Source organism: Mercurialis annua, linkage group LG5 (genome assembly GCF_937616625.2).
Source record: "Mercurialis annua linkage group LG5, ddMerAnnu1.2, whole genome shotgun sequence".
Classification (NCBI taxonomy): domain Eukaryota; kingdom Viridiplantae; phylum Streptophyta; class Magnoliopsida; order Malpighiales; family Euphorbiaceae; genus Mercurialis; species Mercurialis annua.
The window spans coordinates 253,826-275,741 of NC_065574.1; the positions used below are offsets into that span (position 1 = coordinate 253,826).

Here is a 21,916-nt window from a genome sequence, read left to right on the forward strand (position 1 = left end):
TTGCTTTTGAGTTTTCTTAGATTGCTATGCATCAAAAGGATATTAAACACTCTGATCATTGAACTTACATGTCCTTATAGAAAGGATACCAAACTTTATTTTCTTATAAAAAGGTCTCTCATCTTTGCACTTTGTTACAATAGAAGTTATCCATATAAAGTGCACCGTTTTTCACACTAAAATGCAAAGTTTTTATTTATGTGGCAAGCTGAATTTACAAAAAGGGGTATAATTAAGTGATTTTTCTGTAATTCACAATAAGTTCAATACCCTTTTTGGAATTGAACTTATGAAGAGTTTGTGAGTCTTCTGTTAGGCAGAAAAGAATTGGATCTTATTGTATTAGAGCAGTTATGTAATTTTGATTTTATTTTGTAAGGCGATCTGCGAATCAAGGTTTATATCTTGTTCCATGTCAGGTCATTAGAAACAGTTATAGCCTTTCTGAATTCTTACGCCTGTAACTGCTCTTTATTTTAAATGAAAGATTATTCGATTGTTAAAAAGAATTTTTAACTAAATCAGTCACAGTGACCTCCCGTTGTAACAAAAATGTAATTCAATGATCTGTTTATAACGAAATGAAGTTTAGTACCCTTTCCGTAACACTAGATAAGTGGCATCAAATGAGGCCAAGAAAAATCTCATACTCCCTCCGTCCCAAAAAATGGCAAAATGGTTATTTTGGGCGTATTAAAATATAGGCAAAGTAACTGTATTAATTTGCAAAATATCAATATTAACCTTCATTAATTTCAACCAATTTTGTTATACGTCATCATTAATTATCATTTTATACAATATAAGAATTAGCTTAAATACACCAAAAATCACAAATTTTCGCGTATTTTTGGTATTTAACATAATCTTTTAATTTTGACATATTTAACATGAACTTTCTAATTTTTTGCAATTAAGACCACGTGTGTTTTCCTTTGAAAAATAATGTCATTTTACATCCAAAACGGCGCCGTTTTAATCTAAAACGGTGTCCGTGTCTTTAATTGTAAAAAATTTAAAGTTCATGTACTTTTTTGTCAAAATTAAAAGATTATGTTAAATAGCAAAAACACGCTAAAGTTGGTGACTTTTGGTGCATTTAAGCCTAAAAATTAATAAAAAATTTATTTTTTCAAAATTTAATTACAATTCCAACACTATAATTACCTTTTCTATAATATAAATTAATAATATTTAAATATTAAAATTAAAGTTATTATTGAAAGTTAATAAAATATAACTATTTTAACCATTATTTTTTAATTCATATGCAAATTCTATTTCGACTATTTGTATAGGATGGAGGAATATTTCAAATTATGTGCACATCCTTTCGTTCATGCTGTTAGTTATTGTCAATCAAGTAAGTTTTGAGATGTAAAATAAAGTTTTAGAGGTATCATCTAGCTTCATATACAACATATACAATCTTGAAAATTGAAATATTCACTGCCAAGTCATAATATTTTTAAATTGTTTTAAATGTCTACGCAAGAGCAATGTTTCTAAATTTTATCAAGGATTAATTCCATATAAAAACATCACTTTTATACGTTTTTTTTTATTTTAATTATGTCTTTTAAAAATTGTCAAATAAAATCATCACCGTTAAATCTTTCACAAATGTGAAAATTCAGTATATCTTTCATTACTCGACAACCGAAATCAACAAAAAAAAGAATAAGATGAAAGTATTTTTTGTGTTAATTAGGGCATTAGTCAGATTAAGACATTTATTTAGAAGGAAAATTATACTGGATTTTTTTATCGGTGATAGATTTGAAAAAAATATAAATGGTGATTTATTTAATATTTTTTAAAGTACATAATTAAAATGAAAAAACATGTAAAGGGGATAATTTTATATACAATTAACTCTTTTATAACTAGCTAGTTTGGGATTTACTCAATAATTCAGTTTAGTTAATTATTATATTAACTAAAATGAGAAATTCACATGTTTGAATTGTATAGTTGTGCCACTAAATTATATATGTGAGATCTGACTAATTTGACTCTTATAGTGCAATAATTGTGATAAAAATGTACGTCAAACAAAGGAATAAATCAATTTAATATTTAATTATCACAATACTTTTAACTGATCATTAAATAAAAAAAGTTTCTGGTTGGATCATATTGTTTCTCTCAACTCAACAATCTCCAAATTAAGATATACTACAAATTAATGAAATCTAATTTGTTTGAAATTCAATGCATTGATCCAAGTCAAATGTATTATTTTCTTGGCTTAATTGTTTAAAAAAATCACAAATTTTATCGTATTTTGCAATTTTAGCAATATCCCATATAATTTTTTGAATTTTTGCAATTCAAAATACCGAACAATTTTCCTTCAAAAAAATAATGTTCAACGCCGAAACAATGTTTATTCCGGTGTCAACATAAACAATTTTTTTACAGAAAAATGTTCGATATTTTGAATCGTAAAATAATAATAAATCATGTATTATTGTCAAAATTGACAATCCGTGTTAAAATTACAAAACACGCTAAAATTAGTGATTTTTTAAGCAATTAAATATATTTTTTATATATGGATGACTTTTTGTAATTTAATTTAGGGTGATTATATATGTCCCTTTTTAAAGGTAGAATTTATAGAAAGTAAAGATGGATTTGGCCACTAATAGAAAGTGTGTAACTGAAATAGAGAGCAAAAAGAAAAGGATGTGGATATGAGTTTGGTATGCAACGAATTCTATTTTAAGAACCTCTCATATGGCAAATTAGGCATGCATTTCCACCTATACTTTTCACAAATTTAGCCTAGCCCTAATTTTATCATCCACTCATTTTCTCTTGTATATGTGTATTTTACTTTCTTTTAAATTCTACATCATCATCATCTTCTACTGTAAAAATGTCTTATTCTTCATTTCTTGCTCTTTGTTTTTCATTCTTTCTTCTTTTCTCTGCTGTTACTGCTTTTAATATCACAAAAATCTTGAGTAATTACTCGGATTTCACCACCTTTAATGACATCTTAACTAAAACCCAAGTTGCATCCACCATTAACAGCCGCCAAACCATTACCATATTAGCAGTTGATAATGCTAACATTTCTCCTCTTTCTACTCAATCATTAGACATGCAAAAGACAATCTTGAGCATGCATGTGATTTTAGATTATTATGATGATGCAAAGCTTCAAAAATTACCTAATAAAACTGAACTTCTTACCACTCTTTATCAATCTAGCGGTCAAGCTGTAGGAGATGATGGGTTCTTAAATGCCACATTGATGAGGAATGGGGACGTTGTTCTTGGCTCTGCTGTTTCTGGGTCAAGCCTTAATTCCAAGCTAATTAAACCCCTTATGACACAGCCCTATAATGTTTCAATATTGCACGTTAGCGACATAATAATGCCTAGAGATATAAATTTAAGCGCAAAATCAACATCAGCACCACCACCATCTGCTGGTGAATCTCCCAAAAGTTCTCCTCCGTCGCCTAGCAAGGCACCCGCACCGGCTGAAGCTCCTAAGGCAGCGGAGGCTCCTGCACCTGCAGGGTCTCCTCAAGCCTCAGATGCACCGATGGGGTCGTCTCCTGAAGCATCCACGCCATCAGTTGCTCCAAGTGCAGATACTCCGGAGGCGTCTTCTCCATCGGGTATGGGTCCTGCTGCAGCAGATTCTCCATTTGCAAACGGTCCTGCTGCTGCAGATACTCCTCGTCCTGCTGCTGCTGCAATTAGCATTGCTGGAACAGGAACTAGGGTTGCTATGTTTGTGATGGCTTTGCACGTAGTTGTGACTCTAGCCAAGCTGATATGATTATGATTGATCTTAGTGCATGCGTGTGATTCTCATTGGCATTCAGTTATTTCAATTCCATTATTTGCAAGCTTTCTATAAAAATGAAATTTACTCATCTATCCGGAAACCTCTTCAGACACTAATTTTATGAGGGTTAAAAACATTATGAGTCGTATATTTTATTAAACTGAGTCATATTATATATTATGGGTCTTATTATTTGATTTTTGATTTGATTTTAAAGCATGCCGATTCTAATTTTTCAAAAAAGACTAATATGCACTAACCGATGAAATGTGAACTGGCAAATATTTCATGCTTATTTCCATACATATTCCTAATTCATGCTATTCATTAGATTCTGAAATACGACACCAAATGTATATATAGATTTCCTTCAAACTCATGAAACAATGAAGACTCGCACCTCTACAAATCTCAAATTACACCTATTCCAAATGTAATATTCCGCACTGTCATGACGTAAGAATACCCGACATATGATGCATCGTATATGATAAACTCGAAAATTCTATATTATTATCTTTTAAAAGATTTCAAAATTATAAAGTAGAAAATTGATCACCATATGCTCTTTCTAAATCCAACGAGATGTGTCGTTTTTTATATACATATATATATATATACATATATATATATAAAGCATGTGTGATGATTATATCATATGGTTAAATTGAATTCAAAAATGGATTACACGATGATTTGGAGTTAGGATTTATTGTGAACGGATAAGTGTTCGTTTTCCGTCGAAAAAATTTGAAATATCAAACTCAAATCACCTATATATAAGATATTGTCACCGCAAGTTTAAAGACATGAACTAGATGACATTATATTAATTTATATGAAATACCACATACAAGTCATCTAGCGTCACTTTTTCGACCCACTCACCTTTGAGAGTATACAAATTTATTTTGATCTTCCATCGAGTAGTATGAGACTCACTACCTCCGATCATTAGTAACTCTTACTAATTGAGGAATAAACATAGATGACGATATGGAAAAATGCGATCTTTATTTATTCATAGGATTCAATATGGTCGTGAACGGTTATTTAGATCACTTGTATAAAAAAATATTTTAATCATATTCTGAACATTTAAGAATAATTTTTTTTCACAATGTGATAATGGCAATATGATTAGATGAGCGCTTAGACGTTAATGATAAACACACACACATATATAGTTCTTCAAATGTACATATGATTTGACGGAAACTTGATTCCACATAACAATATAATAAGCCGAATCTCATAGGATCAGTCCATTGAAGTGGACTTCTAGGACTCGCCAAATGCTAATTGCCATACAAGGGATACACTTGTAGATCGATAAGTAGGGACCGAATCCCATGAGACTCCCATATGGTTTTGCTTAAGATAAAGATGATCGAGTCAGTATCGGCATTAAGATAAATACGGATCTTGTCCAAAGATTCAAAATCCTAATCCGAATACAATATCAAAAATTCAGGAAATTTTAAATTTATCTAAAAAATTGAACCTTCTAAAAAAAACTAAAAATATATTCCTATCCAGAATCTTATTCATATTTATGAATATGACCTTATTTAGGAATCATATTCCTATTAGGAAACATTTCTCCTCATACTCATCCTCAATAGAAATCCTTTTCTATTTGCACTCTAATAGGTATTGCCCACTGCCACTATATAAGGAGTTGAAGGTATGCCTAAAAACTCGACATTGCAATTACTTTGCAACTTTATACACAAAAATTAGTAATTTAAGCATTAGAGTGCTTATCGGACAAGTCGTTTGATCAAGCGTTCTAACCTCTATTTTGCAGGTTAATTAACCCATCGAGAAGACATTGGATCCATAATGATCAAATGGACATAAAGCACATATTACTAACATAATTTAATTTTTTTTTAAACATTAGTTTAATTCTAAAAGTTAAAGGTTTTTGAATTAGATCAAACTAATTTTTATGTCTTTTATTAATTACCACTAAATCTTTAGATTTTGAAATTATATATGTCTAATTTAAAAGTTTTTTTTTAATTTATGTCAAAAAATTTAATTTCTTGTTTTTTAATTTTTTTAACGTCTTTTATCAATTATAACCTAATTTCTTATAATATTTAGACATTAGACAATATTTTTAAAATTTGACCGTAATCATTAAAGAGAACATTCCATCACTTTTACACATTTGCAAAAAACATAATTAATATTTTAAATTTTTATAATTTTATCTTCATTTTTTTATTATATTAACGACCTCATTTTCAAATAATTTGGTACCTTATATTTAATTCCGTTAATGATTTGATATCTATATTTAAGAGAAAATTGTGCAAGTATTTGCAAAACTAAAACTGAGGCAGCGAATCGTTTGATTTTCAAATAAGAGATACAAAGTGTAGATTTTAACATAGGTGGGGGCCTTAGAGTAATTTGGTCTAAAATAAATTAAACAAGTATCTTCTTGCTGAACGTAGTAATTAATTAATGTATTAATTAGTGTTTACTAGAAAGCGGTTACAGAAAAAGAAGATTTAAGCTTAGAAATTCTGATTCTATCACATTTGACACGCACAAATACACAGTTCCGTTGCATACTTTTTAGTGACGAAATGTCAGAGGAGAGCTCCAAGTTCGTCCAGCATTGTAAGGACCCTAACGGCCTTGATAAGATCATCTTGCGTGAAGTTCGCGGTTCCTCTGCTCAGGTCTCTTCTCATCTTTTACAAAACCTAATTCAATTCCAATTTCGAATTGCTGTTTCTTTCGGAACGCAAAATGCCGCTTGATTCTTTAAATTAATAAACAACCGTCGTTAGATCTGTGTAAATATGATTAGGGTTTATATTTTGTCGCAAATGGATGATTAGTGATTCGATTTTCTCTCTGTTTTTTTTTTATCGTTTCTTGTTTAGGGTCTCCTTTATACAAGTAGGACTATCATCCTTTGCTTATCTGTGTATCCGACAATATTTTCTTGATAGTATGCTGCTAAGATTATGTTGTTTGGATTGCTTAAAAATTACATGAATTTAATTTGATTCAATTCTATTTAGTATATTATCATGTTTGGGGAAGATTATAGTTGCGTTACTTCACTTCTTTCACTTTAGAAGTAATGCTTTGAAAATAAATAAAAATCATTCCACCAAATCACATGATGCTCATAGAGTTCTGATTATTTTAATTTGCATTAATTCAAAACAAACATGATTAATCCAAACAAGGTCCATATTATTTCTAAATTTTTATTGCCGGAAGAATCTTGAATGCATCCTTTATCTTTGACAAATTGTGTTTTCATATGTCCTTTTCTCCCGCAGTGTTTTCTTTCAAAAGAAAAGAAAGTAGAAATCACATAGTAGCTCATTAGTTAGGGAACTTGTGAGTTTTGAGTCTTTTGTACTCTTTGTTTGTAAACAGGTCTACTTATATGGAGGCCAGGTCACTTCTTGGAAGAATGAACATGGTGAAGATTTGCTTTTTGTTAGTAGCAAGGTAATTTGTAATTGATCCATATGTGTATTTCTATGTGAATGGAGGTGAAACCTAGTTCTAATTCATTGAAATCATTTGAAACACTATATGTTGGCCAGGGATATAGTTTTCTTATTCTATTTATGTCTCGTTCACAAATAAGAATTAGATGAATAACTTAGAATTTTACTTATAAAAGATCATTGAAATCTCAAAAATCTTATGTTGTCTTCTATTATGTTCCTGGATCATTTTTACAAAGTCTATTTCATCTCTTTTTGTGTTTCGCATAATAACAGTTTCATTTATTGTTGGATTTAAGATGGGTGTCTTCTAATAATGCTGGGAATTTAAATCATATCTGGCATCTCTGTCTTGAATGAGTTATGCAAGCACTCTCATTCTTCTAACCTAGGTTAGTGCATTGTGCAGGCTATCTTTAAGCATCCAAAGCCTATTCGCGGAGGTATTCAAATCTGCTTTCCTCAAGTATGTGTTTTACCTTTCTGAATTGAGTATTTCTTTTTTTTCTTTCTAAAGTTGCATATTAATATGATACTTTTGGTATCTGCAGTTTGGTAGTGGTGCTCTTGAACGACATGGATTTGCTAGGAACAGCTTTTGGAAAATTGATAAAGATCCCCCTCCATTTCCGACAATCACTTCCAATAAGGCTTTCATTGACTTAATACTTAGACATTCCGAAGAAGAAGTAAAGATCTGGCCTCACAGGTGCCTAACTTAAATTTGAGAATGAATTTAGTACTGATCATCTCATAAATGATGTTTCATCGTGGAAACAACAGAACAACTTATAGAATTTTTTTCCACAATATCAATTTACCTATCATTCATGCACAAACACACCTTTAGACTTTTTTACAATATTGAGCTGCCAATTATTTTTATTTTAGTTTATTAATAAATCCCTTTCTTATTATTATATGCAGATATGAGTTTCGCCTAAGGATAACTCTGGGGCCTGGAGGAGATTTGATGTTAACCTCACGCATTCGAAATACGAACACTGATGGGAAGCCATTCACATTTACATTTGCCTACCACACTTATCTTTCCGTTACCGATATCAGGTTCGTTAACACGATCATTTCATCAATGTCATCTTTAGAGTTTTGTTATATTTGGAATTTGTTTGGCCATGGGGTGAAGCGTCAATCTTTAGTTTGGGGTGCTTCACACAGGTGTGTCTGGAATTTTTGATCATACTGATCACCTGTTCTTAAATATAATGGAGGTTGAGTCCCATTAGATTCTAAATCTGATGGGCGGCTCTTTAGTAAGTTTCAGGCTTCCAGCATTTCAGAATCTGTGCATAGGATTTGAAATCCAATGGCTTATTTGTATCATACACAGTAGATATGAAAGGTGCACACCTCTATATATTTGAACAAATATCAGAAACTTGTTAACCTTGAATCCTATGTGCAAGTCTCATACTGTAATTGATATTGAATTCTTTACTAAGGACGGAGTTGGTGATTATGAGCATTTAGTAGAAGGAAAAATGTAAGGGTGGAGTAAAAATTTAATGGTAATTAGTGATTGCACTATAAAAAGTTTTTTCTTTCACTTTCTTTACCAATGTATTTTGACCGGCAGTTTAAGTATTTATTAGAGATGTTTTAGTGCATAGGCGTTACTAGTTTGGATACAGTAAAATAAATGAGTAACTTATTTGATAAAGTATAGGGTTATTGACAATGGAATGGCTGTTTATTTTTTAAAATGAATTTATGGCTCTTTCTCATTGAGATTGGTAGTAATTATAGTTAATAGGTATTCATCACATGCACTACATCCACAAGATAAAATTGAAGGGTGAATTTGATGTAACGAGGCTTAGAAGAAATCATGAAGTTTTGACATGTGAGTGTGACACATTTGAACATGGATTTTTTGTCTTTTTTTTATGTATTATGTGGTCATACTTATTGGCAGTTGAGTAATTGATACATCAGAGAATGATATTGTGCAATACATTGGTTTTCAACTACATCATCTGTATTTTCAATTCATTTAGTGATGTATTCCTTAATCTGCCTTGTTATTGAAAGAGTAAGAGATTATCTTAGGTAGGGACTAGAGAATAAACAGATTCAAAGGTCAGCCAACAAACTGATTCTCCTGTTTTCTGATAAGGAGAAAATATTTAGAAAGTAACTTAAGGAAAAGTGCAAAAACTAAAATGATTCTCAGCCACCCAAAATAAGGTTATTTAAAGACCTAACGAGGATCTAACCCTGATTTTGAAGGTGCTATAAAATCATAAACAGATGAACTACAGCTAAATAAACAGCAATTAAACTTCCTTTTAAAGCTCTGCTCCTTCATTATTTGCCAACTTTGCTGTTGTCAGTGAAGTGCGTGTAGAAGGACTTGAAACGCTGGATTATTTGGATAGCCTAAAAGATCGTGAGCGATTTACCGAACAAGGGGACGCAATAACCTTTGAATCAGAAGTTAGTAAACGTCTGCAGATCTGCTAATGTTTTCTTTTCAATATTCTTTTGGTTTCTGACCATGCAAATGTTGTATGTTGATTTTCCTCTTCATTTTTATTTGGTAAAGGTAGATAAAATCTATGTCAGCACACCTACTAAGATTGCTATTCTGGACCATGAAAGGAAAAGAACATTTGTGTTGCGGAAAGATGGACTTCCTGATGCTGGTGAGTGAATCATGCTTTCATCCCTTAATTTTTTAATTCACCATTACTTTCCTTTTTCTTGCATTTCGTTAAGTGGATTATTTTATACTCAGAATAGGGGGAAGCAAAATAATATCTTATGTTTTTTTGGGTTTGTGCCTTTGAGCAATTTGTCAAGCTATTCTAGGCAGTGCTTGTTTGTGAAAGATGCATTTGTGGACATTGGAGGTTATCAGTATTTATGCTTATGTTTTGCTCGATTTGATACTAAAAACAGGTTCTTACTTTTTGTAAAAGAAGAGTTCTTCTGTTACAACGAAAACACCGCTTATGTTTCAATTTAATATCCAAATGTTCTAACAGTTTCTGAATGTCTCCTATGTAAAAGATTTAGATCCTTTTATGCCTTAGGGTTCCTCCTCCCTTTTAACAATGTTCTTCCTACGAAAATTGTTACGTAGCTAAATGCTAGATTGTCTGTATGTGAAATAGCTTCTTTGAGTAGCTATGATAGCTACTAAAGGTTATGTGTGGGTCATTCAAATAGCTTTCTACGCTTCTGCTCACAGTTCTGACATATTGTTGCGGTATGAGCTGTAGTTTTTTTCTTTATACTTGCAGAGCATCTAAATTTGTTGTTGTTGGCTAATTCCTGGAAAGGTTCTGGAAGTTGTCGGTGGGTGTGTACTCCATTCTTTATTTAGATCTTGCCTTCCTGGGATTGCAAATAATTGTCTTGATCTTTCTCTTCCTGAATTCTTTTTGTCACTATGCTATTATAGGTTCCCGATTGTGTGTCAATGTTCATGTTGTTTACCATGTTTGATGGGTTATCACACTCACCACATATCAATGATCATTGTGCAGTGGTCTGGAACCCATGGGATAAGAAAGCAAAGGCAATTCCTGATTTTGGCGATGATGACTACAAACATATGCTGTGTGTAGATGCTGCTTGTGCAGAAAAGCCCATTACTCTGAAACCTGGTGAAGAGTGGAAAGGAAGGCTGGAGTTATCTGTTGTTCCCTCCAGTTACTGCAGTGGGCAGCTTGATCCGCAAAGAGCACTGTGTATTTAGATGATAGTTTTATTCTGGTGCATCGCTTTTACAGGTAATCTACTGAAGCAAAACATTTCACTGAATATTCGACAGTTATTAGCATTGTTGCTAGTGCTGGTTGTAATGATGAAAATGAGATAGTATTTGCAAGTTCAATTGCATCAAGCCTCTGAGCATATGAGGATGTGCAAACTCCAACCAGGGTTCCAAATCGAGATGAAAGTTGTGATTTTATAAATTGAGATACTGGAACCAAATTTTATATAGTTGGTTTAGATTAGGTTCAGTTCTGGTTCCTCCAAACCTCGGTTTTCATTTTTTAATATTTTGGTTTGAGTCAGAACCAAACTGATACACAAACTGAATTTTTGAGCATGGTTCAAACTTATTTTATTTTGGCTCTTGATGCATATGGGCCTGCTCATTTGAGTAATTTGTACAAAGTATTTGTGTATGAGAAGCTGGAGTTTGATGGATGTAAATAAATTGGTGCAGGTGCTTGTTTGGCATTTGTGTATTGGGTGCTACAGATCATTCTTTCTGAAATTTTTGGCGGCAAGGTCAAGCAGGAAGTAAGAGAAGATGCGCAGTGTAAAGAGAAGTATATGTCATTTTCTTAAAGTGTAGGTTTTATCAAAGTAAGGAGGAGCAAAAGTAGAACATTGGTGGTTATCTCCTCTATTATTGATACAAAAACTTCCTCCTGTAATCCTTCCTTCTTTGCAATATTATCTCTATTTTTCCAAAAAAAAAAAAAAATGAAAATTGTCTATATATAGGTACCAAAAGATTCTTCAGTTTTGGTTTCTTTTTTACTTGTGTTGGTTTTACAATGATATGCCTAAGTTTCAGAGTCGATCATGGATGATGCATTTAATTTAAGTCAAAAGGGATTTCATTTATAGAAAGAAAATTACATAGCTTTAAGAAAGTAGAGGAAGTGCATATGTGTAAGAGCATTTTGGGGAAGTGGATGAAGTAATAGCAAGCCAAATCATAGTTTGCTTGAAGCCAATTCTGCAGAATAGCTCACAGCTGAGCAGAAGTTGGATCTCTCAGTCTGGTTATTGGATGATCACAACCTTATTCATGCATTCAATTTTGATGAGCAGCTATATATAATATAAATTGATTAACCTCAGTTCGGAAAAACAAAAAAGTTTACAGTCTTTGCCTACATTCTTAAAGGGAGCGTGTAATGCACCATCCAATATCATTCTTAGCACGTGTGAAATTAAACCCGAACGCGCGTGTTTGAAAGAGGAAAATTTTGAAGCTTTTACGAAAAACAGAAAATTAGCTCGAGGAGTGTCAAAAGAAGAGATGGATCAAAGGTTTTTAATTAATATAATATGGTGTGATTTAGAAAAAACCCAAAAACCCAAACACAGAGAAGAAGAAAATTGAAATTGCAGTTGTGAATTGAATGCGAGAGAGAAGAAAGAGGAAGAGGAAGAAGCTACAGGCTAAACGTCGACGCTTTATTTTTCTATCTGAATCTCTACACCAAACAGGTCAGACTACTCCAAACCTTCTCCTCTTCTTCTTTTCTGCGTCACTTAGAGCTACACCCATTCAGCTTAATTTCAATACCCATTCAGCTTTCTGGCCTGATCTCTAACAATTCAACGGCTGCTTCTCTCCGGGTGCACTTACATTGTGTCTTAATTATTCAATTTTTTGCTAATTGTAATTGGCGGAATTAAGGGTTTTTTCCTTTCATAATGTTATATAAGCTCTAGTTGAAAAGCATGTCTAGGGTTTTGATTTGTGTTTTTCAAATTTACTTGTTGGGTGGCAAAGCTGTACTTGTGTTTACAAGATGTGCTTTGTATTGGCATTGATGTGTTTTCTTGAAGCTGTGGAGCTCTTCTTTTTAAGAAATTCTAAGATGGGATTTACGAAACAGAGTGAAATAACTCTAATTTAGTGAGGGGAACTTTGGGTGTAAGGTGACACAGTTACTTTTTTTTTTTTTTCGGGTAGTGTAGTGTGTACTGTTTTTGTTGGTGGACTATGTTGTGAGAAATGCAAAGGTGGAATCAGCATTCGCGGGTAAATCTCGCGGAGTTGAAATCTCTGATACTTAAAAGAATTGGGGCTGAAAAAGCAAAATTATACTTCTTTTATTTGAATAAATTCCTGGATTTGAAGCTCACCAAGGTTGAGTTCAATAAGCTTTGTTTTCGGGTTCTTGGAAAGGAGAATATTCCATTACACAATCAATTAATATCTTCAATTTTAAAAAATGCTTGTAATGCTAAAGTTGCACCTCCACCGGCTCCTAATAAGGAGTATCCGACATCTACAAGTGATGGGTCCCACACTTTTCCGAATGGGAATGTTGATATTGTTTCTCTTCAATCAACTATTAAAGGTGATAATGAAACTTTGCAAGATGGCTTACGGAAGCCGGTGCAGCATCATCAAGTACTCTTTGACAGAGATAAAGAAGAAGATACATTGTTTCACCATTCTACTAAATTACTGCCGGCAAAACAGTCAACAGATGGCTTGGTGTCTGTACAGAGTAAAGAACAGAGTGAAGTATCTGTATTTGCGGACAGAAAAGAGGTATATGCTAAAAGTTCGCTTGTGGCTCCACTTGGAATTCCATTTTGCAGCCCGAGTATGGGCGGTGCTCGCAAGCCTTTACCCTTGGCTCACAGTGCTAGATGTGCTAGCTCATTTGATGCTGACGGATTGCTAGACATACAGTCACTGAGAGAAAGAATGCAACAAATTGCCGCTTCACAGGGACTGGAGGGGGTATCTATGGATACGGCCAACTTGCTGAACAGTGGCTTGGATACATATTTAAAAGGACTGATAAAGTCTTGCATTGAGCTTGTGGGTGCAAGGCGTGGATGTGGTTTGATGACAAAAAGTAGCCACAAGCACAATTCTCATGGGAAGCTTGTCAACGGATTTTTGTCTGGTCATCATCTGCTGTTGCAGAATAGTAGTAGGCAGTTAGATGGAATGCAAGAACAGAGACCCCATTTCTCGATATCTTTGCTGGATTTCAAAATTGCAATGGAGCTTAATCCGCAGCGGCTAGGGGAAGACTGGCCATTGCTGCTTGAGAAAATTACACACGCATTTGAAGAATAAAGGTCCTGCACAAAATAAAGTTTTTTTATATGTGATTCATTTGGTTATCTGGTTAGGGGACCCGAAGAAGATGGACTTTTATGCTTGGTTGCTGATGACTTGGTTACCTTGACATAGTCTTCAAGATTCATTTTGCTGCTCCCAGATCAAATTCTACCCTTGCAAGATAAGTAAATCAGAGTAGGATATTCTCTTGCTTTTAAGCTTGTGGTTCATATAGTGTACCACATTTCACTGCAACCAATTAAAAGGTACACAAAGAAAAGTATGCCCATTTGGTTGCCCTGTTGTATTTCTTAGCATAGTTTTCAGCATTTTCTGTAATTTATAGTTGATGAGGAGAAATATTTAGAAACAGTTTTGCAGGAATAATCTGTGTAGCTTGTTAGGAAGGTTAAATACTGCACGTTGTAAAAGTTCCTGTATATTTATCTTCTACACTTGGAATTGTTGGGATCTCAGTATTAGCAAGTTATCAAATGCTGATTGTTTGTGCTGATTTAAATTTATCTATGGAATTAATTGATTTGTTAAACTTATCTACATGTAAGATACTTTTTGTTTTTTCCATTTTCTTGGTATATATTGCCAGAAGTCAAGTGACACATGGTTGTCGGAATAATGTTTATCTGGAGACATGCATGTAGCCTCCACATGATATGGCATATAATTTATTGTTTGAGTTTCTCCAATGTTGACTGTAGTATATGCCTATTGATCTAAGCATTGCAAGTGTTGCGTGGAAAGATATTTGTGACGGTAATTATTGGGATCTCATACAATGTATTAGCTGTTTGCATTTACCCATGAGAACTACAAGGGCACAGTTGCATCTTGAAGGAGAGATGCTGACGCATACAATTCGGTAACTCCTTATAGGACCCTGCTTTGCTGGAGCGTCTCTGTCAAATATCCAACATTTTGGCTGTGAGTAGCTCAACCTAATAGCGAGGAGTGTTATATTTTGTCTGTCATCTGTAGGACTTAACTGGGAACAGATTTATTGGGTGTCTTAAACAGAGTTTAATTGTAAGCTAATGGGAAAAATAGAATCTTGAACGCTAAATGTAGCTAATATGTCCATCTCTGAAATAATCATTGAGAATTCTAAATATTTGTATCCTGACTTCAAAGATTTTCCTTATTGAAGAGCAGCTGCTGTCATCCTTTTTAAGCAGATTATGCTGTGGAAATGTTCTGGATGATCTTTCATTTCATGTCGAGGTTGGTCAGGTACGTTTTCTAAGTTCTGTAAATGTAGACATAATCAGCTAGAGGGGTTTCTTGAATTATTCGTTAATTCATATATCTGTTGATAGTAGAAATGCAAATGTTGATCATCAGACTATAAGCTGCATGAAAGTGGCCGTTGTTGCAGGCTGATTCATTGTAAGCACTGTAACTATTACTTGTATGTAATAGCCAAATAGAATACTCACGAGCAAAGATGAATCAATGCTTTCCGTTGATCAAAAGGCATCTCATCCGGATCGTACTAGTATTCTTTCTGACGCATTCTTAGAACCAAATCAAGTTGGAGTCCTGGTTGAATTAATATCATTACTGATAACATATTTGTCTATATAGAGTCTAGCGTTTCCTGATGATTTTTACTTGTATTGCTATGGAAGAATTTTTTAAGTGTCTTAAGTATATGACTCCGTCAAAACATAGACTGATAATGAGATTTGTCTATTTCACTCTTTTTAAGTAATGATCCAGGCCTGAGGCATATAAATAATATGCCCATTTCAGATTATTTCTGTCGCACTACCTAGTCCAAATTAATTTACCTTGTGCCGATGTAGGATTTACCTGTTCTTCATATGTATGCAAGAAAATTAAACCTTGAGCATGTGCATTGTAGACTAGCAAATGTTTGCATCAAATTTGTTGAAATTGTATGAGAGGAGATGCGGGATCGACTTTGAGTAATGTGGGTAAAGTAGGACAAAAGGATTTAATCCAGACCCAGGGTTGTTGTATAAAGACCTGAAGACTTAGATTATTGTAGTCTAATCCTCATCAACATGCTTTAAATCATTGAGCATTATCTAATTTGGTCAGCAGAAGATAAAATACGAAAACTAAATGTAACTTTTTTTTTTTTTGATAATTGGCGAGGGGGAGCACTTATGGGAGGAGTTGAACCCATGACCTTAGCAGAATGCTACCTAGAGCTATAGCTCATTGGTCTGAATGTAACATTTTGAAGCCATTTTTTTATTATTAATTGAAAGATTTTTTACTTTGCTCTCTAATGCCGATAATTGTAAAAACTTTCCTCGTCCTATTTTAATCATATATTATATTTCTTTTTCCAGATTTTTCTGTATCAACCATCAATTATGTAACTTAAGTTTCTTCTTTCACCAATTTTCAACTTTTCAAAAATACTTTTTAATCTTTTCTTTCTATTTGGGAAATAAAATGGTCATTTTGACTTCTGTCAAGTAATTTCTGCTTGTCCATGACAACTTGAAGATTGCAAGATTAGCACAAAAAGAGTTACTGTAGAAAGAAGGTGTTACTTTCAATGTTTGACTTCCCTTTCTCTTCTGGAAATATCAGGTAAGATGTTCATTGGATGAGCCTTAAGTTTTAGCTATCACATTGTATCCCTACATTACAGAATTCTAGTCCTTTTTTTTTGCAAATTGTTACTGCATAAGCCTAAAACTATAATTCATTATATTGTATATGTCTTACGAAGCACTGTAGTGGATTTCTTTTGTTATGGTATCACAATATTGACCAAGTCCATTTTACTGTTCGAGGGAATAAATGTTTTCATTTATGTCCTCCCCCCTCCCCGTGACTGTTTCGTTAGCTTGGACTAGGGTAAGCTGTTGAAAATTAGGGTTCTGATAATATTACATGTGTTTGGGCTTGACATTTGAATAAGGTGTTATCAGTCGTGGACATGAGCACAGATGCTAACTAAATAGCTACTGAATGAGGATAATCATTCACCATTTTCATTAGCTCGGACTAGGGTAGGCTGTCGAAAATTAGGGTTCTGGTAACATTACATGTGTTTGGACTTGACATTTAAAAGAGGTGTTATCGGTCGTGGAGAGGAGCACAGATGCTAACTAAATAGCTACTGAATGAGGATAATCATTCACCATTTCCTAATTTTGTTTCTATTTGCTTTTGACTGCATATGCTTTTCTTTTCTATCGATGTTTCATGTAGGTAGGTGCTTTGGGAGAGTGCAACATCACACTCGCATTAAGCACTTCCACTGAAACTATTAAGAATTGGCTCTTCCTTCTTATAGAGATTAAGAGAGTTGAGGCTGAGGAAGAGGCATATGCCCTTTGCTACTTAGTTATGCGAAAGGGGGTGACAGTTGCGTGTGGACTGCTCAAGGTAATACCAATTAGTTGCATCATCCTAATTTTGGCAGTGATGTCTTGAATGCTGCGAGTTTTTCTCTTCTCAATCATGTGCTCCTCGGTTATTTCCTGCATCTCCGTGTCCCCGAGTATGGGTTGTATCAAAAATTAGAGTAGCTGATTTTTTTTTGTAAAATTCTAAGAGAATTTTTTTTTGCTACCCGGTTGTTTAATCAGGTAAATCATTGGTAGAAAATAGAGAGCACTTGGAAGGTGATAGTTGATTGCATCAGCAGCTTTAAAATTCAAATTAAGTAGACCAGTTTTTTTAGTGATTTTGTAATGATTTATTGTTCAGCTAGCTGCTAGAATTAGTAGCTTAAGTGTAGGAAGTTTGTTTCATTTATATCTCCTTTTATGTTGAAGTTTTTGTATTTAAGTCGATCACTACTCAATGAAATAATATCAACCTTCTCCCAGTTATTTTCTTTATTTTACTGCTGTTTTGTTTTTTAAGAAAACAAACGTTTGAAACCAACAGAAAGTGACTGCTCTAAGGACATGTCATATGGGACCGACTTCTACCTCTTGTTGGAACTCAGTAGAAGTAACAAACAATAAACTTTATTCATTTATAAGATAATATATCAAAAAATTCTGCATGTTCTTTTTTTTTTCTTCCAGTTTTTCAGTTTCTGCTATATTTTAGGCACAACTTGAACATACATCATTGCTTCTAGTTCGCCCACTTTGTATGCATGATGTTGGCAAATTGTCAAAGTATCCTTTTTCCTTTTACTATTGGCTCAGAGGGAAGGTAGTCTTGAATTCCCCACGAGTCAAGACCATCCCCGTTTTATGGTTGCCGGTTTTCTGTCATCCTTTGGGATTCAGCAAGACCATTTGGATATGCAAATTTATCCATCTCGTTCTACATACTACATAGGTATCTTTGTTTCTTCATATTTCTCATCCTACTTTTGTGCTTTCCAAATATAAGAAGAAAAACTATCCAAATGAGGATAGGTCCTATGCATTAGGTGGCTTTCCTTATTTCATGTCCGGTGTCCCTTGTTTTGCAAATCCAAATGGCTGAAAAAGTAACCGGAAACTTTTCTTTGGCATATGGATATGCAAATCCTTAATTAACGAAATTTAAACCCGAACCAACGTGATGAAACTTAGCTTTACTAGAATTTTATCCATGCCGTGTATGCTATTCTATCTACATGTTTTGTCAAACCTGATTGCCTTCATTTCCACTTAATTTGTTGCTTGTCTGGATAATAATTTTGTGTTAAAACATTGGATTTGGCTGTTGGCAGGTATACTGATGCAAACAAAGTTCATGACATGGGAAGCCAATTGTAGTAAGATTTGATTGTGTGTTATGACAATATAATATGTATTTACAGAAGAGTGTGTGATTTGAGAGGAAAGGTAAAAACTTTGTTGACATATTGCACTAATTTGGATACACTCGGCAACAGCTCTGAACCATGCTACTGCAAAGCAGGCCGTTGGGTAGTAAAGTGATGAAGTATGGTTTATGCGCAGGACACGTGATTACTTATTAGTAGCGGAAATCATATAAAGAAGAAGGATGGTGCAGCATTGTGGTTAGAGTCTCCAGAAAGGCCGTTGCTTGCGCTTTGTATGGTTAGATACCTGCTCTGTCTCTCGCAACATTTCCCACATCACACGAACATCCTCATAGCCACAGCTCTCGACATCATTGTGAAGCTTCAAAAGTCCAGCAGCTGCAACCAAACTTGTAAGTCAACTTTTTACTATTCTAGACGACCTATTTACTTGGCACGATACAACTTATAATATAGACTACACAGCAGGACTTGTATAAACACAATATTTTATGAGGTCAATCATATTGATTGGAGTTAAATTTATAGAAAAAGTAGAGAGTTAAATTGGAAGAAGAGAAATGAACCATTTTTGGGAGGCTTGAGGTGAGAGGAAAGAGCGAACCAGAGTGTTCGAAGAGGAAACATCATCTTTTGCCACAAATCCATTCTATTAACTTTGTTTTTGCTGCGGCTGCCTCGTCTTCTAAAACTGCATCTGATCTTCAACCCTGCCACTGCCACTGCCAGTTTCTTCTTTTCTTTTTCAGACACAAAATGAACTCAACCTTAACTTTGTACTAGTAGTATTATTCATCAATCAACCCACCGACACGTGACCCCTTTTTATATCCTATCCCTTCTATTTATTTACGCAACCCCCACAATACAACTATTATTATTATTATTACTCATTTCTATATTTAGCCGCCTTCTCTTCTTCTTTTTAACCTCCAATTGCTTCCTTTCCTTTTTAATACCGGATATATCTTATTCCCCCTCTCCTAATAGAGTTGTCCACTTTAATAAAATTTTTAGTCTTAAAATTCTTGTCTATTTATAAAAAAATCAATCTTTCTATTCTATCTCTATTTAAATTCCACTAATAAAGTAAATTGAAAGAAAACCTTCATTAAATAAGGGTATAACAAGAAAAGTAGAGAAAAATCTATAAGTTCCACAATAATAATTATGTTTTCTTAAACTGTACGTGTCCCTTTAAAAAGTTTTTATTATAGTTTTTATGCTATTTTATAGTACTATATAATTTTCTCTTTTGTCTCATTTTATTTTTTAAATATTAGTAACAATTATTCTATACACAAATTATAACACCATTATTAATACCGATAGAATAATAAAACAATTGTAATCAGTGTCATCTTAATTTATGTATAAAGGGCATATGTCCTCTCTTAAATGGAAAAAAGGGATTATATTATATACTTATGGTCATAATTATCTACTCGGTTGGTTCATCCATTTGATTAAAAATTGGAGGTTTTTTTTTTCCAAGATAGATTCATAGATGAGATTAAAGTACAAGATGAAAGTTATACACAACCAACCATATAAATTTTCAAAACTCTAATCTACCAACAAAATACATATGGAGCTATAAAAAAACAAACAAAAGATTAATCGAAAAGGAGTAAATCAAGCCGAATTCCGCAAAACTTAAACACGGCGCTTTGTCCGAGACGCGGGATCTTAATTCATCAAACCCATTCGATTATACCGTGAAACCGCTTGCTCCTTAGCCTCCATCCGCATCTTCAATATGAATCCAACAAGATAGATCTAAAAATAACATTAGAAAGCACCAACACATAATTTAAATCAAAGACAAACAAGAAAAAGACTTCTAATTAAAAACTCAATTTTAGAATTTGAAAAAACCGCTAGATAAAATTAAAAAGTTGTTTTCAACCCCAAAAAAACCACTTTCTCTAAGAAAATAGTTTTTTCAAAAGACCAAAATCAAGAATTTTATTATTCTTCTTTTTAAGTTGAAGATCTTAAAACCGCTTAAGGAACCCAACAACCTTAATCGGGTTAAAGATCATGCCAACCATTTAAGAGGAAAGAAACTCATAACTCTAGATATTTGAAGAAAGCACAAGTAAAAAACTAAAAGGTGGTTTTCCATCCCTAAAAAATCACTTTCTTTAAAGATTTGTTTCTTCAAATCACTAGATTATGAAAGATCTACAAATAAGAAGGTTTGTTGTAAAAATAAACTAACTAAATTTTATTAAGAAGTGAAGGTGAAAAAAGAAAAAAGAGTGGAGGAGGTGGTTTTCCGGCCAAAACCCAAAACCACCTCCTCAAAACAATGGTTTTTAGTTTTGTGTTTTTAAAGAGAATGGAGATAATTTTTTTCGAGAGAGAATTTATCTTTTAAGTTCATAAAAATTGGAGGTTGCTCTATCTTTTTTTTTTAGTATATGCAGTTCTCTAAAAAATATTTAAATTATGTGTTGTAGTAATTAATACTGTTATTATTTTTAATGTTGTGCTATATGTGAATATCAATAAAAACTTAAATTTAAAACTATACTTATGTAAAAGGGAATCTCTAGCTTAATTCACTCATTTCTCTTTTCAAATGATTGTTTATCTATTTAAATATATTATTATACTTCCTTATCTTATCTAATTGATATTCGTTTTTATTAACCAATGAGATATAGCTTAAATGGTATAAGCGCTAGACAGCAAACTGCTAGGTCGTGGGTTCGATTCCTCCCACAAGTGCTCCCCCCTTCCCAATTATCAAAAAAAAAAAATTCGTTTTTATTATAAATAAATTTTATATCTTTAGAAATAATATTATACTATTTCTTTTTTATCTTTGGTTAATACCTTTAGCAATAAATTTTTATTACAGAGATATAAAGAATTTAATGACATGAAAATATACTAATAAAACTAATGTTTTTTTTTTCAAATAATATGCAAAGGAAAATTTTGTAATTAAATTGGGAATGGGCGAATATATAACCTTTTCTGAACAGAAAATAATTTTATCTATAGATGAAAAATCCACTATAAATTTCTTTCCATGTGTTTATTACAACTAAAAAAATGTA

The 21,916-nt window shown here is 33.0% G+C and overlaps 3 protein-coding genes and 2 long non-coding RNA genes across 5 annotated transcripts; 4 read left to right on the forward strand and 1 right to left on the reverse strand.

The window, feature by feature from the left end:
• Positions 1 to 2,850: 2,850 nt before the first annotated feature.
• Positions 2,851 to 3,911, forward strand: LOC126680503 (fasciclin-like arabinogalactan protein 14). The gene has a single exon (XM_050375630.2). The coding sequence runs from the start codon at positions 2,885 to 2,887 to the stop codon at positions 3,800 to 3,802; it is 918 nt and encodes a 305-aa protein (XP_050231587.1). The 5' UTR covers positions 2,851 to 2,884; the 3' UTR covers positions 3,803 to 3,911.
• Positions 3,912 to 6,304: 2,393 nt separating this feature from the next.
• On the forward strand, positions 6,305 to 11,717 carry LOC126680339 (putative glucose-6-phosphate 1-epimerase). The gene is made up of 9 exons (XM_050375461.2): positions 6,305 to 6,510; positions 7,226 to 7,300; positions 7,712 to 7,768; positions 7,854 to 8,011; positions 8,230 to 8,370; positions 9,657 to 9,759; positions 9,869 to 9,968; positions 10,815 to 11,060; positions 11,504 to 11,717. Exons 1-8 carry the CDS (start codon positions 6,415 to 6,417, stop codon positions 11,024 to 11,026), a joined length of 942 nt encoding a protein of 313 aa, XP_050231418.1. The 5' UTR covers positions 6,305 to 6,414; the 3' UTR covers positions 11,027 to 11,060; positions 11,504 to 11,717.
• On the forward strand, positions 11,383 to 14,122 carry LOC126680601 (uncharacterized). The gene is made up of 4 exons (XM_050375749.1): positions 11,383 to 11,437; positions 11,504 to 11,580; positions 12,197 to 12,342; positions 13,045 to 14,122. The coding sequence occupies exons 1-4, from the start codon at positions 11,383 to 11,385 to the stop codon at positions 14,120 to 14,122; spliced, it is 1,356 nt and encodes a 451-aa protein (XP_050231706.1).
• A 3,384-nt stretch (positions 14,123 to 17,506) lies between these two features.
• On the forward strand, positions 17,507 to 19,366 carry LOC130015604 (uncharacterized). The gene is made up of 2 exons (XR_008790834.1): positions 17,507 to 18,409; positions 18,789 to 19,366. It is a non-coding gene; the product is annotated as an uncharacterized LOC130015604 (long non-coding RNA).
• On the reverse strand, positions 18,829 to 19,840 carry LOC126680340 (uncharacterized). The gene is made up of 2 exons (XR_007641109.2): positions 19,412 to 19,840; positions 18,829 to 19,223 (listed from the first exon to the last, which is right to left on the reverse strand). It is a non-coding gene; the product is annotated as an uncharacterized LOC126680340 (long non-coding RNA).
• Between the last annotated feature and the right edge of the window lie 2,076 nt (positions 19,841 to 21,916).